Source organism: Micropterus salmoides, unplaced genomic scaffold (genome assembly GCF_014851395.1).
Source record: "Micropterus salmoides isolate LMB-PRFRI ecotype aquatic unplaced genomic scaffold, ASM1485139v1 Ms_hic_scaffold_1, whole genome shotgun sequence".
NCBI classification, from domain to species: domain Eukaryota; kingdom Metazoa; phylum Chordata; class Actinopteri; order Centrarchiformes; family Centrarchidae; genus Micropterus; species Micropterus salmoides.
Window position 1 is genome coordinate 21,770,233 of NW_024040040.1, and position 18,813 is coordinate 21,789,045.

The 18,813-nt window shown below is 42.1% G+C and overlaps 1 protein-coding gene across 2 annotated transcripts in view; it reads left to right on the forward strand.

Annotated features, from left to right (window-relative positions):
• The window catches only part of LOC119905434 (calcium/calmodulin-dependent 3',5'-cyclic nucleotide phosphodiesterase 1C-like), a 108,457-nt gene extending 102,524 nt beyond the window's left edge, over positions 1-5,933 (forward strand). For both annotated transcript variants that reach the window (XM_038722482.1, XM_038722473.1), the window contains 2 exons: positions 3,540-3,809; positions 4,547-5,933. In XM_038722482.1, the coding sequence (XP_038578410.1) occupies positions 3,540-3,809; positions 4,547-4,707 (431 nt within the window). In that variant the 3' untranslated portion in view covers positions 4,708-5,933. The remainder of the gene's footprint in view (positions 1-3,539; positions 3,810-4,546) is intronic.
• Positions 5,934-18,813: the final 12,880 nt, after the last annotated feature.

Genomic DNA, 18,813 nt, shown 5'->3' on the forward strand with positions numbered 1-18,813 from the left:
GAAATCCGTTCCGTCTGATATGGGTTACGAGCAGGTGCCTTTGTTCCCTGTCAGTATGGAGGAAGCCTTGGTTCCTGTCCCAGGGTCCCCTGTCCCCCAAGTGGTGGAGTTATTATGCGAAAGGTTCGGTCCCATAGACGTGGACTTGTTTGCGTCTCGAGAGACTACGCACTGTCCACTGTGGTTCTCCCTCTCGCCCCCAGCCATGCTAGGGCTGGATGCCATGGTGCAGACGTGGCCGAGGCTGCGCCTGTATGCCTTTCCTCCAGTCGCTCTGGGGGTTCTGGAGCGGGTCCGTCAGGACGGTGTCAGTCTACTGCTGGTTGCCCCGTTTTGGCCGGCCCGAGTGTGGTTCTCGGACATAATATCGCTCCTCGAGGGCCCGCCATGGCAGATCCCCCTGAGGAGAGACCTGCTTTCTCAGGCGGAGGGCTAGGTCTTTCACCCTTGCCCCGCCCTGTGGAGACTGTGGGTCTGGCCCCTGAGGGGGCCCAGTTCTTGGAGGCGGGCCTGACGGCGGGAACAGTCGAGACGCTGCTCAGCTCCAGAGCCCCGTCCACGAGTAGGACGTACGGCCTGAAGTGGAATGTGTTTGCCACCTGGTGTAGAGAACAGGCGGTGGACCCAGTTACCTGCCCGGTCACTACAGTACTGGAGTTCCTCCAGGACCGTTTCTCTGCTGGCCTTTCCCCATCCACAATCAAGGTGTATGTGGCTGCCATGGCGGCATTCCACGCCCCTCTGAGTGATGGGCCTCTGGGGAGGCTTCCACTGGTCGTGCAGCCCGGAGGATGAGACCCGTGACTCGTTCCAGGATTCCCACTTGGGACCTGGCGGTGGTTCTCGAAGCGCTGGCTGAGGCCCCCTTCGAACCCCTGGAGTCGGCTGAGGCCAAGCACCTGACCCTTAAGATGGCCTTTCTCCTCGCTATCACCTCTCTGAGGAGGGTGGGGGATCTCCAGGCACTTTCGGTTTCTCCTCGATGCCTGGAGTTTGCCCCGGGGAGGGTTAGAGCCATCCTGCACCCTTGTCTGGGCTATGTCCCTAAGGTTCCGTCCAGTTTCTAAACACACCATCAGCAACTGGATCGTTCAGACTATTTCCCATGGCCTATGAGGTGCGCGGTTTGCCTTCACCTATATATATATATATTCATCCATCTATTCGAGGCATGGCGGCTTCTAGGGCCCTCCTCGCAGGGGCGTCGCTCCAGGATTTGTGTGACGCGGCTGGCTGGGCCACCCCTCACACTTTCATCCGGTTTTACAGTCTGGACCTTCCTTCTGCACCCAGCACCCGTGCGCTCTCCTCCTAGTCATGCCGTCAGGTTTTGCACGCTGGGGGCAGGCGGGGTTTCAGCGCGGCCTAAGTGGGTATCTCGTTCCCATAGTCTCGTCACCGATGCAGTTCGAGTTCCCTTGAAGGGGAACGTCTCAGGTTACGTATGTAACCCTTGTTCCCCGAGAAGGGTCCGCCACACCTCACCCCTGGAGTGCCTTGCTTCATAGAAAAGGGCTAATGTGCCGGCGTGCTTATATACCCCTCCGGTTACGCCGTCACACACTACCGTTCTAGCAACACCAATAGGATTGGAGCAGTTTCATTCATAGTTCAGCCCTGCCACGCCCAGAGGCGTTCCCATAAAGTCGTCACCGACGCAGTGTCTCGTTCCCCTTCTCGGGGAACAAGGGTTACATACGTAACCCGAGACGTTCCATTCATTGAGCTACGGAAAAATTGTACACGGATCCTTTTGAATCAACGTTATCGTGGTAATAACTGTTGCATGGTGAACTCGTTAGCTAGCACTATCAAACCAACTAGGATATTAAGCATTAGCTAACTTAATCTTACCTGTCCAAAAAAATAGGCCCACCACTTAAATTTACTTACATGTGAATGCTCCCACTTACACTTTGAGCTATCCAGTCGAATGTCCAGTCCGATCCAGTCGAGCGGGAAAAAAAGCTGGCTGGTCTCCCACCTCACTGCAGGCAAGTAACGGACATGATAGACTTCAGGAGGTAACACTAGCTTTCGAGTTGAAATCAACACTCTAGAGTTGAACCATCAATATGACATTTAACTCCCAGTGACAACACCAACTCTTTTTGAGGAATAACTCTCTTGTAGTTAAATTAGATTTAAAAAGAGTTGAAATGACTCTACATTTTTACTCTCAACTCTAACACTGAAAATCTAACACTTTTGATTTTGCTGTGTATACATTTAATAATATATTTAATTTGCTGTGCAACAGGTTTTTTATAGAATGCAGTTTGCTTTGCTTGTTATCTATCTATCTTATTATCTGTATTTTAGCAATTTCTGTTTAATAGAATTATTTTCCTTTTTAAATCTCCATGAACTTATTGATAAGATCACTTTAAAATATCACGGTTGCTGCCCAGCCTATGTTTGTTGCCTGTATCTTTTATTATGGACATGTAGGCAACCAAACCACTTGCTTTGCAGTAGTACAGTCAGCCAAAACAATCTGATTATTCCTAAAGCATCCATGAACATAATCTTTACAACGCAAGAACTATTGTGGCAGTAACACAGGAGCAACTCGTTGTTGAAGCCCAACGCTGCTTGCAGCTTTAATACAATGTTTGTATTTCACTGCGGGAGAAAATTAATGTGTGGCTTGACAGCATGTGAAAAATGTCATTTGTGTGAGTCTCACGAGACAGCTTTTTACCTGACAAGAAATACTGTCACAATTCAATCTTGCGATATCTCGTGGCGTGAGATCTCGTCATACCCCTATTAGAAGGTATATACCTAATACCTTACCTTAAGATATAAAGGTATATATCAATTTAAAGGTACAACATTTACCTTTGTGGTAAGACATGCTTCTCAACATCTTCACTGAAGAAGGCAAGGGTAGTGGAGGCCTTGTTGTCATTGGCAACACTGAGAAACATTATCTATGGGAATAATACAGAAAGCTCCCCATCTAACCCTGAACCACATACACATGTTTATGTTGTTATGTGTTATGTAAGTTTGATTTAGGTTGAAAAAACATGAAAATAATGACCTGAACTTTTAACTACATTGTGTGTCCATATTAAAATTATACAAAAAGATATGCGGTAAAGACTGAGAACTTTCCACCCACCATCTGTTGTCACGGCCACAGGTGAGCCATACGCCAGCTTATTAATGATCAAGCAACAGAGCAAACAGGTGTTTGCCCACTGACAAAAAGAAAGTAAAAATTTTATCTATTAACAAGTGATTTCATTGAAAAACTACATATAGCCCCTTTAATAATGACCAATAATGAAAACCAATGCTGGCTCTGGTGTCTATTCCACTTATTGTCTGTTGTACAGAGTGAGACGGTCCAATGAAGCATAGCAGAATATGTCAGTGTCCTTTTTGATTATTTGCTCCCTGGCTTAGCACATACCCTGACTTCCTTTTCTGATTGGCTCATTTAGTATGTTCTACATCAAGTGACGCAACATTATCATATTTTAATCCCTGTTTCAAAATTGAGTGTGTGTGTGTGTGTGTGTTTGTAGACCTGGAGGAAAATGTCAAGAAAGAGGCAGAGAAGAAAGACTCAAGGAGAACTGCTGACAGACCCAACACAGGCAGGGATGATATGAAAACAGACGTGGTGAGACAGGAGGAGGTGGAGCGCAAGAGGCAGCAGGAGGAGCCTAAAGAGGAGGAAGGGAAAAACAATCCAGGAGGAGCTGCAGGTTCCCTGCTGAGATCAGGCCAAAACTACGCAGACAAGAAGAAGCCCGAGGGCCACACAGAAAAGCAGCAACAGCAGTGTCAGAATGGTATGCACTCCTACAGCTTTTTACACCTGGGAACCATTCCAGTGTTAACACACATTTACATTTACTCAGGTACTGTACCTAGGTCATTTTATGTGATTTTACGTTACAATACATCGCTTTAAATATATTTGACAGATATTGGTTAGTTTGCAGATTAAGATTTCACATAAATATTTTGGTGATAATACTACAGATAATACTGTAGTTAAGTCAGATTTTGAATGCAGGGTGTGTGCTTATAGTAGTACACTTACACTTACAATTACAGACACAAAGTGTTTCATCTTGTAAAGTAGCTTTCTCAAGGAACAACATACACCTCCACCAGTGAGAAATAAAGGAAACTCATCACTTAACAGGACTGATACACAAAACTCTGTAACTGTTTATAGAACATCAGTTCTCCTCAATCATAAGCGAAAGTAGTGTGGATGCATGGGGGCGGCCGACCCAGGGCCCCCTACGTAGGCCACGAAGTTTATGTCAGTTGATTGTAGACACGACCGCAGGATATAAATGCATGCAGTTAATATAACATAAATACAGTTTTTGAAAAAATCAGAAAGCTATGTGATCCACCTAAGAAGGACGAAGTGGCTTTTTGAGATTCTGATGTTTTAGAAAGCTGCACAAGTTGCAAGAAGTGAGGACTTTATATGACACATACACACACAGCTCAAAGCTCAAAGACTGGAATGTGATTATGTTAACAAACTTAGATTTTGTTGTCTGTGCAGACCTGCAGGCTGACTGCCCACTGATCCATTACTGCAAGAGACCCAGCTACTGTGCCAGCTCCTATCAGCTGGTCAGGTCAAAGGTCACGGAAATGCGGCCCATTGATGACAGGAGAAAAGCCAGGAGACTGCAGCACATCTCCCTGCGTCGCCGAAAGTGACCTTATAATATAGAGTGTCACACAGTGTGATGTCACATCAGAAGATTTTAGTACATGATAAACAGTCTTTGTTTATAATTACATATTGCAGCCTTGTATTCAAGTTGATCTTCTTCATTTTAATCTCGTACACTGTTGCTGCATCATCACTGCCCTCTACTAGTATTGTCTCTCCCCTTTACCACTGCCAACACCTCTTGGACTATCACGTCCTTTAAATCTCGTCAACTTGTTTTTTTGCAAAATGCATTTTTAGCAGTAATTTGACTGGTTGCTCTGTATGTTCAACTGTAGATCAGAAATGTGTTATGTGCTCTTGGAAAACAGGGAAATAACAAAGTCTAAAGTCTAAAGTCTAAACGCAGTCCAGTCACTTCAAAATATAAGAACCATAACAACGACGAGGAAAAGCCTCTATTTTAAATGAAAAAAGGCCAACATGCTTGGATCACTTTGGTTCTTCATCAGGGCCGTTTTCAGCCCCGACAAAACATTTATTTAAACGGAAACTGTGGTGCCTTGAACAACCTGTTGTGTACGCTAGCGCACTGCCCTTTACTGCCTTTTACTACGGCTATGTTTAAATACTTGTCGCAGCTGATTGGGTTACACCTCTGACACGCCCACCAAAAGGGAGAAAACATCCCATATGGAAAAGATATAGATAAATTTTACAAAATGTTTATATATTTTATGTGAAACTAAGTACGTAATATATACACAGTCGAACAAGATACAAGATCCATAGTTGTGTAATATGAGATAATTTGGGAACTTGTAAGTTCTATATATGACAGTAAATCCACATACAATATTCATAGTAGATATGTGTAACATCAAAGTCATATGAGTTGTGCAACAATTAGTGAAACCGAAATCCTGTAGTATTGTATAAAAACCTTACAAGTCACATATATGAGACATTAAATTACATGATAAGATGACCAAAAAGAGTTTAGGGTATTTCTAAGCTTTATTAGCAATTGTCTGGTTTTTAGCTGACACTTTCTTCAATCTCAACTTGTGAATTTTCCTAAAATGATTACATGAGTTTTATTTGTTGTTATTTATTTAAGATTGTATGAGCAATTATATCCAATAAAATAGGCAAAATGTATTTTTATTTACACAGTTAGATTTTTTAAAGTTCTTGTGTATGCATAAAATATTCAAAAGCGCCATGTAATGTATTCAATATTAAGCAAAATAAAAGGACCCACTCACTCATTTCCTGCCGTAGAAAGATTTAAATTTTGCACATAATTGGCATATGACATTATACAAGTTGCATATTTACATTTAATATTTAGAAAAGGCAATACATTTTTCTTTTACATGTTTATAAAGATGCTACACTAATTGTCTTGCCCCTATACCTTGCACTTGTGTCCTTTTGGATGTTAATGACATGCATTGCAAAATGTATTAAAGTAGAATAAATTTTGTAGTAAACTTTTCACTCTGCTATGTGCCGTATCAGTATTTTTACATAGATTTTACAGAAAAGGGTTTCTCACATTAAATTACAGTAACAGTAAAATCAATTAGTTACTGGTCAGCTCAGCAACCCTGAAAGAATAAGTGACCATCTTCACATTTAGTTCATTTACAGTAATATGTCTTAAGTAGCCGACATACAGTTGAGCTGGACTGTGGACACTGAATATACATACATGGTCTAACTACCTGAGCAGTGTTTATGGCTTTGTGAACGCCTGTGGGAAAGTGGACAGTTAACATGTAGCTCAGCGGAGTTCTGATAAGAGAAACTCTGACTAACTAATGCACTATGCAATTACCATAGTTTCCTATAGCATATAAACACTCATCACCCATGTCACCCATGTCATTAAAGTGGGAGACTCTGCCACTCTGAAAATACTCCTATCCTAAAAGCACAATAGAGTTTTTTTGTTTGTTTGTTTTGCTGTAGGTATGACCATTAACAACTTCTCCATTTACAGCAATTCTCTTGCAGTAATTTACCACATAGTTTATGGAAACCTCTCTCACTTTGTGGAGGGCAGCTTGATCACTAAAAGATTAATATCTTACATTTGGTGCACCTAGGGCAGTCACCTCAGTGAACTTTGCAAAGTTCTTGACATGATGCTTTTTGGTTCTCATTTCATTACAGAATCTTTAACTTCTGCAGGTGCATTTGTTAAAAATAGCGTTGCTAAACGGGGAAAAGCATGGGATAAAGGCACTCGTTTGCATATTTGTTGTGGTACAACTTGACTACTTTTTACTTGTTCCATTGAAATCTTCAAACATAAAGGCTGAGGGGGCGGCTGTGGCTCAGGAGGTAGAGCGGGTTGCCTGTTAATCGGAAGCTCGGCAGTTCAATCTCCGGCTTCTCCAGGCTGCATGTCGAAGTATCCTTGGGCAAGATACTGAACCCTGAACTGCCTCTGGTGGCTGTTCTGCCAGTGTATGTTAGTTTCTGGTGGAACACTTAGGCTCAGTGAATGAATGTGTGTGAATGGTGAATGCAAATGTAGTGTAAAAGTGCTTTGAGTAGTCGAAAAGACTAGAAAGGTGCCATACAAATACGGAGCATTTTACATTTACAAAAGACCACAATGGCCAACACTTGCTTAAATGCAGAAGTGAATGAACACCACACATTACTGTTTTATTTTATTTTATTTATTTGGTGAACTAAAACACACACACACACACACACACACACACACACACACACACACACACACTTATTGTTTTATTATTTAATTTAATTAATTAAATGAACTGTATGAATGTATTGTTTTTTGTATTATCCCTGAAGCTTTGGCAATATTGTTCTTGTGAAGTTTATGACAGTAAAGCTGCTGTGAATTATTTTGGAGCATTATAGCCTAAATTGTTATCATTAATTACTAGAGCAATGATGGTCTACATTGTCATCATTTAAAGTGTTATTTTATAGTGTAAAGTTAGGATCACAGTGCTAAAACTCTATAGCTCTGAGTGTACGTGCTCCTTTCTGTATCTAACTGCCCAGGCTCAGCAGTAGCACGTGTGTGTGTGAGCAAGCTCGTGTGCTTTGGGAGAAAAGGGAGGGAGCACAGTAAGATAGCATCAGAAACACTTGAAAAGGAAAATATAGAAGCAGATTTTGTGAAAATTGTATTACAAAACATACATCAATATAGTACAGTAACAATGTCCTGTTTCTAGCACGGAGCACAAACAACACCAGTTTATTCCACAAAGGTCAGGTTATGGTTGAAATGGCATGATCAAGCGGAGTGCATGCAAAGGACACAGAGAGGAGGAGCAGGCAGTCAGGGAATTTCCCAGACCCAGGTGCAGTAGGAAAAAGAGCCAAGAGATGATGTGAAGCCACGAAACAGAGCTATAAAAGGAGGTCCAAAAGGAGGTGAAAGTCACTTGTTACATGGTTTTCATGTCGACTCAGGTCTCTGTTCTGGTAACAGAATGGGGCTCTATTTTGCACCGATCTCTGACACACTCCGGTGGAACTTTTGTAATTGGTGTCTGTTTTTGTTGATAATAAAAATGTTGGTAAAAGTTCAAGCTTTCTTATCTGGCCCAAGTCTTGAATTTTTACATGACATTACTTGGCGAGCTAGCCACGAGAGTTGAACAGGGGCAGGATGACCTTGACCAAGGACGGACAGACTGTATCTCAGAGACACATGCGAGCACTTAAAAAGCTAAGCAGAAAACCATTTTCTAAGATTTCTGCGTAATAGTGTGTTTCTGAGTACAGGATTCTCCGCCCAGGTGAAGTTTCTGAAAGCTTCCTCACTCTTGAACCTAGTTAAAGTACAAAAATAAATTAAGGAAAATTGTTAAAAATTGAACTGAATTTGCTAAAATTTACTAAAAAAGAAAAAGCAGATACAGATTGAGAACCACTGATGTGTCAGAGATGGGTGCAAACGTATGATTGATGCAGGCAGGAGCTCCATATGTGTGATTGTAGTGTTTGTGCTAAATGTTTGTTAACTGTGTTAACATGAGCACGAACCGTGCGAGGTCCCTATTGAAATTTTTTCTTTTTCCTGCAAAGTAAGCAAAATTTTGGGGGCCAAAACATTCGTATTTTATGAGTTTCGCACATGGGCGTGGCAAAATGACTCGCTAGCGCCACCTAGAAAATTGGAAAAGATTAGCCCCTCATCCACGTTCAACCTACATGCGCGAAATTTTCTGGGGACATGTATCATGTCCAGACGCACAAAAAAGCCTCAAGATCCCATATCCTAAACTCAACAGAAAGTCGGCCATTTTGAATTTTACGGATATTTTTGGATGATTTACACACTCCGTACTTTAACAAACTCCTCCTAGGCATTTTGTCCGATCAACTTCAAATTTCTGCTGTGCCTTCTAAAGGCATTGACGATGAAAAGTTGTGCTATCTGTGAGTTTTCATCAATGGGTGTGTCTGTGGCGTGCCATGAAAGATCAAGTCTTCGCCATGACACAGGAAGTTGTTGTAACTTCAGTGTACATGCTCATGTCTCTACCACATTTCACACATTTGATGAGGGTCACGCTCTGAACACATCTACTCACCAAAATTAACGTAGATTCATAGCGCCAAGTGCTATGTAGCGCTACAAAGGGGACACAGGAAGTAACGTATAACACCTTCAAGCAGCGTCCGAAGTACATAGCAAATTCACAGCCGGATCGGCAGAGCTCCAGAATATGCAACGTGGCCGCCTCACGCCCCAACGTGCTACACGTGCGAGGGCCCGCCCAACGCTGCTTGCAGCTTTAATTATTATTTATTATTATTAGTTAAGGTGTGCTTTGTGTGATTAACTGTTCGCTTTGAGTGTAAATCACGCAGGCTAATTGAGGATAATGAGTAAAAAGACTTTAGGCTTAGAGTTCTAGAAAGATAAGAGTTTTCCAGTCATTCTGTGGCTACCGCTAACTTATATCACAGGATTTCAACCGAATGTTGGGGCTCTTCGATGGTAGGTTAGGACTGCACGGGCAGCTGTACTGTAGCACGTTTCCGCTAGGAGCCTAAAATAGGACTGCGGCAGGGTAGGAGAATAAAGCATGCTTAAAGTTAAAAGAAGTTTACACTCTCATGTCGAGGAAGTGGATTGAGTAGTGATTTTTGAAGACAGATTTTGTGTTGAGGAAGTGTATCAATTCTGTCTAAGCCCTCATGTCAAGGAAGTGGATTGAGAGGCTATTTGTGTGTAGACTGGTTCTGTGTCGAGGAAGTGTATCAGGTCAGTCCATTAAAAACCTAGGTAATGTAAATTGGGTCAGAGTTAGGGACCGGCAGGAGTCAGAATAGAGAAACGTACATGCATGTAAATATGGCTGAAAATATAGTCGATAGCTGTGTGTTAACAAAAAATGCATCTAAATGTTAAAAAACTGAGTACCAAGGCCTAAGATAATAATACTAAGAGTTTGAGTCTTGAAGCCTCATGTTTAAGACCATTAGATAAAAAGTATAAAATAATGATAGTTGAATAACTGATCTAATGTTAAACTAACATAAAGCTTAAGGATAATAGATGAATAGAGTTGATATGGCGATATAAAAAGTATAAGAAGTTGATGGAAGGAGTTATAAAGTAATAGATATATGAATATATATTGATAAAATAGTTAATGTGGACTAGTATAGTGTGAAAGACGACTTTGATGTAGTCTGTGATCAAATTGTGATATAGTTATGTACAAAATTAAGTTCTGAAGTAGCAGTCGAATAATAAAGACTGGATGAGAAAAGAGAAAAAAAGGAGTTCACACTTAACAGAGAGTGCAGCGTGGGAGGGGCACTGAGCAGGAGCTGAGGTGCAGCTGTGTCTGTGTGAGGGTGAGTGTGTGTGTCCGTGTGGGGGAGGACGGCAGGCTGAGAGAGAGAAAAGAAAGCCGTTCAGCCCTAAACCAAAAGTTATATGAGAGTTTTGTGATCTGTTGCACCTTTATAGTATAACAACAGCACTTTATAGCAAGTTACTCATGAGTTAATAGTAACAGGAGTTATAAAAGTTTTTTGAACCAATAACAGCCTGACAGTAAGCAGATTAGTAAAAGAATGGCAATGACTGCTGGATACGAAAAACAAAAGTGTAGTTGAAACAGCCTACTAAAGTATTATGATAATAAAGGAAATTTAGTTCAGAATAACAGGCTGAAGACACTGTTTGGTCGGAACAAAACTAGAAAAATTATGACATCTGATAAAGTTTGCAAATTTATAGAAACATAGAAATACAGATTGATAGGCAGCAATGTGAGTATTATCTATGAAGGATTTACGTTAGAGAAGGGATTGAGAGCCATCAATTTTATATTAGATGTGAGAAAATGAATTTGATATTTTAATAGTTGTTAGTTTCACTGATGTTAGTTATTTTTAGTAAACTCTGCCTTGATGATTTTTCAGTTGAATAGCTCTTTGATATAAAAACAAGGGGAGCTGCCTGAGTTTCTTTTAATGAATTGTTTCATTTTAGTTTATTGGTTGTGTGGCTTGAAAATTAGCTGTCTTTTTTTTTATTATGTTAAACTGTAATAGTCAAATGCACATATGTTATACACCACATATTCCCCCCTACGAGACTTAATTGAGTCTCGAAAAACAAAAAGAGATAAATTTCTCCAACACATACTTCTAGCAATATTATTTTTAACAATATATCAACTTTATGGAGTGTGAGAACAAAAAACCTGTCCGGCAGCCTTCATTCCAAATTCCCTCCAAGACAATCTAGACAGGAAAATTTTCTCACAGCCCCTCTTCCTTAGGCGGCCACGCATGGTACTCCAGTCCAATTAATGAACGACATCTTTATCAGTCAATGCAGAAATACGGTTAAGCCAATACATGTGAAAACCTCAGGAAATGATTCAAAACAATGTCCGAATTCAGGCTGGTCAACCCATCGGACCCTCCAACGGACCTTTCCCTGCCTAGACCCTATATCCCTAAGCATCAAGAAAAAGAAAAAACCTGAGGTCCCCAAATATTAACTCCCTAACTGAAACTACAAGTCTTTACACAGTTAACACAAAAAGAATATGATTGTTAATTAAGTATTATTCATTCACATATGTATTCATATCTATATCAAAGTAGACATAGGAAGGTATTCCACTGCAGCTCCTCAGCAGTGTCGATGCAATCCAGACGTTTCCACACCGTCCTTGTCCAGAGTCCATTCATATTGTCCTTGTTTGAGTATTTGAATCCCCATCTGTACATCCCCATATACTCTGGAAGAAAAGAAAACACCAACCAGTATCTTGTTGCAAATAACACATGAAAATTAAAACCTCAATGTATGAAAATACAAAGTAACATTAAAATGGATATCTTTCCATCATTACTTCATCTGGTTCCCCTTCATCCTCTCCATCTGAATCAGCCATAGTTAACAAAGGCATCTGAGTGTTCTCCCCAGGCATTACCACTCCAACCCATCTCAATATCATAGCTTTCGCAAAAGTCAATAGCACCGTACAAAAGCAAAACATCAAACACAGCGCTACAAAGGCTGCTACCAAAATCTGAACCACCACTGCTCCCACTAGTCCTAACTGATTTTGTAGCCAAGTATTTGCTGATCATCCAGCTCCCTCAGATTGACCAAACGCATCCTTTATACTCTTTAATGCATCTATAACACTAGTGATATTATCAGAACTATCTGGGATCAAAGTATAACAACCGTCTCCCGTCAAGTTCATAGCCACACACAAACCTCCTTGTTTGGCTAAAATATAGTCAAGAGCCATGTCATGTTTCAACAATGTCAGTCTGTGACTTCTTTGAGTATTTGACAGAAGATTAAACCCTCGTATAATTTTATTTGCAAATCCCCATTAATTTTTTCACACACCCCTTGACTTTGTGGGTGATAAACTGCTCCAAGACGTTGTTTGATTCCCTATTTTTCAAAATCAATTTAACTGTTTTATCCACAAACTCTTTCCCATTATCTGATGATATTCAATCTGGAAGTCCCCACCTGCTTATGACCTCTCTACACAAAAACTTGGCAACCGACTGAGCGTCTTTCCGCTTGGTTGGACAGGCCTCCGGCCATCGTGAAAATCTATCCACAACCACTAGCATGTATCTTTTCCCTTCAACTGGTTTTATCATATCGACAAAGTCAACAACTAACTCACGCATAGGACCCCTTGGGGTGGGAATGTAACCAGGAGGAAATGTCATACCCCTGTGGACATTATTTTTCAGACAGATTGTACACCTGCCTATGACATAATCAATCTGTTCAAGCAAATATGGTGCCCAAAAACCATACTCCTTTGTGATTTTTCTCCTAACCTCCCCCCTGGCAACATGAGCGTTAGCACATGGGTTACCATGTGCTTCCTGAATCATCAAACCTAACAGGTCCAGAGGTGCTACTATCAGTCCGTCGTGATTTCTCCAAAGACCCGTAGAATCATAGAAGCAGCTTCCTGCATCAAAATCACTTCCTTAAGCGTAATTCTGTCTTCCAAATCCACCCCATGAGTGACCCAAAAACCTTGCCCAATTTGTCAGCTCCTGTTACAGCTTTTGCAGCTTCATCAGCAGTTTGTTCCCTTGTGTCACTCTTGACGCATCTGTTTTATGAGCTGCACACTTTGATATCGCTATCTCTTTAGGCCTCATCATAGCATGCAACAGTTTTATTATTTGTGCGTGATGTTGTATCGGAGAACCATCCGTTCTCTTAAACCCCCGACCTTTCCACACTGCTCCAAACAAATGACATACATTATGTGCATATGCCGAATCAGTATATATTGTCACTCGCTGTCCGTCTGCTAACAAACACTCTTCTGTCAGCCCCAAAAGTTCTGCAAGCTGTGCAGACGCAGGCTGTGGTATTACTTCAGCTTTTTCAACAACAAATCCCGTTCCTTGAGCTTTTACTACTGCATAGCCAGTACACAATTTATCTCCCACACGATAACAAGACCCATCAGTCCAATACTCCAGGTCTGCCTCACGTAGTGGAAGGGCTTGCAAGTCTGATCTAAGCCTTGAGTATTTCTCTGCCTCTTGAACACAATCATGTGGCTCACCATCCTCTGACGTTGGCAAATTCTCGGCTGGATTTACCGTATCACACCTCACCAGGGTGACATCCTCCTGCTCTAAGAGCCTATGATAGTCTCTAAGCCTTGGCATAGTCAATGTGTATTTTCCCCTAGTTCAGGAGATTCCTTAGACTATGATGGGTAAGAATTGTTACTGGGTAACCCATTGTAACAGATGATGCTTTGTCATACATTAAATAAACTCCCACCATTGCTCTATAGCACAGTGGTAGCCCTAATTCCACTTCTGAATATGCAGTCGAATAATAGGAAATAGGTTGAGGATTCGACCCTGTACCCGTCGGCTGCAGTCGCACATGCATATTACCTCCAGTGGAATTAGACACATACAACAAGAAATTCGAGTAGTCTGGTAGTGAGAGCGCTGGCGCCTCCTGTAACCTCTGTTTGATTGTTTCAAATGCCACAAGGCCTTCCTGTGTCCAGGTCAGATTGCTGTGAAGTTGAGCGTTCCCGGTATCCTTAACCATAGCTCTCAAAGGTCCCGTCAAACTAGAATAATCCTCAACCCATGCTGAAGAATAACCAGCAATACCAAGAAACGTCAACATCTCTCTGACAGTTCTGGGCTTTGGAGCCTTGCGAATAGCCTCCAATTGACAATCAGAAATGCTTCTGTGTCCATGCGTTATTGTCTGACCCAAATATACAACCTTCTCCTGGCAATATTGCAACTTCTTTTGTGAGGCCTTATGCCCCTTTCTGCCAATATTTGTAGCAATTTAATTGAGTCTTTGTGACATGTTTCTTCATCTTGTGAACAGATCATAATATCGTCGACATATTGAATCACAGTACTCTGCAATATCTGATCTATCCCTACCAAATCATCTTTCAATACTTTGTTAAAAATATGAGGACTGTGTTTAAATCCTTCAATCTCTCATACTCATAAAACTGTCCTTTATATGTGAATCCAAATAAACCCTGACTCTCTACACTAAGAGGAACACTAAAAAATGCACCACACAAATCTAACACCGTGAAATGTGTTGCCTCAGAAGGAATTTGGGCTAACAAAGTATGTGGATCCGGAACGTCTGCTGGAAAATCAGTTACCACTTCATTTACTGCTCTCAAATCATGAACCATACGATAAGTCTCATCAGGTTTCTTCACAGGCAACAAAGGCGTGTTACTCTGAGGATTTGTTGTCTTCTTCAAAACACCTGCTTTCAAAAGTCCCTCAATTTGTGGTTCGATTCCTTGAATTGCTTCATCCTTCCAAGGAGGTCTAGCTCCTGGTCGAAGTTCTACTTTCACTGGTTGGGCTGATTTCACAAGTCCAATATCGGTACTGTGTTGAGACCACAAACATTCTGGAACTTCTCGCAACATCTCCTCTTTCATAGAATCTGAGTCCATCTTGGCACTACAAATAGATTCATGTGTCCGTACAGCTTGTGGCTGTCCTTGTCCTTTAGCTGAAATCATCCAAATCATCCAAAATTATGCAACTTGAGCTTAGTTGAATTCCCTTTGGTTGATGAGCCAACCATTCCTCTGGGTTTGCTTGGGCAGCATTCTTGAAATACTTGAGCGTACAATGGAATGGATATTCTGGAAGTTTCGCATCTGGCATGTTCGCCACAATGAATTTCTCCCATATCTTAGCCGGCTCCAAGAAATCTGCACTGAGATTTCCAATCCAGAATACTGCAGAGGACTCCATCTCTGTTGTCATCAATAGTTGGTGGACCATTTCTTTTGGCACGTCCATCAGACAGCCATCTGGTGTACATTTTATTGTGCAGTTCAATCTACACAGAGCATCTCTTCCCAATAGAGCAATAGGTGTATGTTCTGATACCAATATGGGTATTGTAGTTTTCTGATTTTTATAGAAGAGCTCAATTGGTTCCGTGAGAGGAATCAGCTGCATCACTCCCTCAAACCCCCTTGTCCGAATCAGTTGATTGGACATAGGCAGATGTGTACCATCTTCAGGCCGAACACAATTGCGGTTGTTCCTGGTTTGACTGAAGCTGTGGTGGTGATTGTTGCTTTGGTAAACACTGATCCTGCATAACCAAAGTCTGTTTCTTCTCCTTCTTCTTATTTTCCACCAGTTGTATTTGATTGAGTTTTCTGAGAGTTACTTGGTCCTGTTCTTCGAGATGTTCTTCCAATTCTCTTATTTCTTCTGGATAAGTCGACTTCTCCAAGCATGATATGCATCGATCCATGTCTTTTTCTATTTCTTCAGTAGTCATTGGAGGATAAAATCCTCTTGAACATGAAGCACCTTTAATCTCCCACTCTTCATTGCTGTCTCCATCTTCACTTTCATCGGAGATCTTATCTCCTGTATCCTTCTTCCAACTTTCATCACCCCTTCTTTCCGCTCTGGCCAGCCTCCGTCTGATCACAGGATCATATCCACCCATGATCTCTTCTACATCACTCTGTTCATCATCATCTTCCATTCTCCTAAGCCTCGCTCTACCCTTAGTTTCCCAAACGTGTCATTTTCTTCTTACTTTTGGAGCTTGGAGTCATCTTTATAGTTGTTTCTGCTTGTCCTCTCTCTATGACTCGTTCATCTTCATCTCTGATGCAATAACCACCCTCCTGAATGATCACTGGAAGCTGAGGATAGACATCCTTAAACTCCGCTTCCTCCTCGTATGGTGGAGGTCTCTTTGCTGAATCTGTATGTGAGAAGGGTTTGTTGACTTCTGCCATTAATTTTTCTGTTATCTTTGCCTCTTTTGCCATTTTCTCCACACCACTGTCCCTTTTCTCTTGCGTCTCTTTCATCAGTTTTTGACCTTCATGTTCGAACAACTTAAGAACACCCAGCTCTCTTCGTCTCTTCTCTTTACGTCGTTCCCCTTTTTTCCCCTTATTTTGATCCGACTTATATGTGGACACAAGTACTTGCATTATTTTAAGTACACCTGGGTTAAGAGTCCCTTCCACAGGCCATGATTGTTCAATATTAGGCCAACGCTTATGCCATTTTTCAGATAACTTTACAATACCATCAACTAGAGGATTATTTTTTAGCACTACATCAACCGGAGTAGTTACTTTCAACGTTTTAATGTCCTTTTTCCGCATAGTGACAACTTTTTTATATTTCTTTATTGTAAATTATTTTCCTTATTACTTATTTGTTTATTTTTCTTTTAATTCTACTTAATTGTTGATAGGTGGCAATCTTACCACATCCGCTAATGGAAAATCAAGGGAATTTGTCAACTCCAGAGCAATCACAAAAATCTTGTTATCCAGCAATCACACGGCGCAGACTCCTACCTAATAAGCACCCACTCACCTTAGTTTTGTCCCAAAAGCTCAATACCACTCAATTTCCAACACAACTTGACTTCAAACGACCCCTACACAAAAACTCCCATATGTAATATTCAAACACAGTAACTGATCAGTCCGTTGCCAAGTCTCCCCTTAGATAGTCATAACATGAAATATGGCAGGCATACACAAATAGACTCTCTTTGTTACAAATGTGTCTATAATATCCTGAAAGGAATCAAACTAAATGTGTATCAGCCCTAATAATTATAAATGAGTATAGACACGTATGCACAGGTGTTTGTAAAGAGTTTGTGGATTGCACAATACTGGCCAGACTGGAACCAGGGCTGCTTTGCTGTGGCGCGCTGGACGGCACCCTCTCTCTCTCCTTCTCTCTCTCTCTCTCTCTCTCTCTCTCTCTCCTTCTTGTCTCTCAGATCACAGGAGAACAAAAAACAAAAAAAGGCAAACAACACTTTAGTCCTTTTATGTACTCACAAGGTTATTTCCCCCCAAAAATAAGAGTGTTACCTCTCTGAATAATCATAATCTATTTTCCCTAACTTTTTAACATATCTACGTTATCATGCAAGCTAAGGAACGTCTCGGGTTACGTATATAACCCTGGTTCCCCGAGAAGGGGAACGAGAGACTGCGTCGGTTACGACACTATGGGAACGCCTCTAGGCGTAGCAGGTCTGAACGTGAATGAAATCACTCCAATCCTATTGGCTTGTTGCTAGAACGGTAAGGTGTGACGGAATAACCGGAGGAGTATAAAGCACACTTGTACACACTCATCATTAGCTTAAACTATGAAGCAGGCGCTTCAGGCGGGGAGAGAGGTGCGGCGGGCCGACGCAGTCTCTCGTTCCCCTTCTCGGGGAACCAGGGTTACATACGTAACCCGAGACGTTCCCCTTCGAGGGAACTCGAACTGCGTCGGTTACGACACTATGGGAACGAGATACCCACTAAACCGTGCCGAAAACCCCGCCTGCCCCTGTGTGCAATAAAGTGGCACGACTAAGAGGAGAGCGCACGAGTGCCAGGTGCCGAAGGAAGGTCAAGACTGTAAAACCGAATGAATGTGTGCGGAGTGGCCCAGCCAGCCGCTAAACAACATCCTGCAAAGAGGCCCGGAAAGGAGGGCACGAGAGGCCGCCTTGCCTCTGGTAGAATGAGCCCTCACAGCCACAGGTGAAGGCAAACCGCGCACCTGATAGGCCAGGGAAATAGTCTGAACAATCCAGTTGCTAATAGTATGTTTGGATGCAGGGAGTCCGGCCCTGGGAGACCCAAAACATATTAGCAGCTGGTCAGCCTTCCTCCAACGGGAGGACCTCAGAGTGTAAATACTCAGTGCTCTGACAGGGCAGAGCAGATGAAGTCTCCCGTCCTCCGCCGTCACATGAGGTGGAGGATGAAGTGCCTGCAGCACTGTGGACCCTGCCGCACAAGAAGGCACTTTAGGGATGTATCCTGAACGAGGGTGCAGGATAGCCCTAATATTCCTTGGGGCAAACTCAAGGCTTTACGGAGAAACCGAAAGCGCTTGGAGATCGCCCACCCTCCTCAGAGAGGTGATAGCAAGGAGAAAGGCCATCTTGAGGGTCAAGTGCTTAGCCTCAGCTGACTCCAGGGGTTTGAAGGGGGCCTCAGCCAACGCCCCAAGAACCACTGCCAGATCCCAAGTGGGAACCTTGGACCGAGTCGCAGGTCTCATCCTCTGGGCACCACGGAGGAAACGTA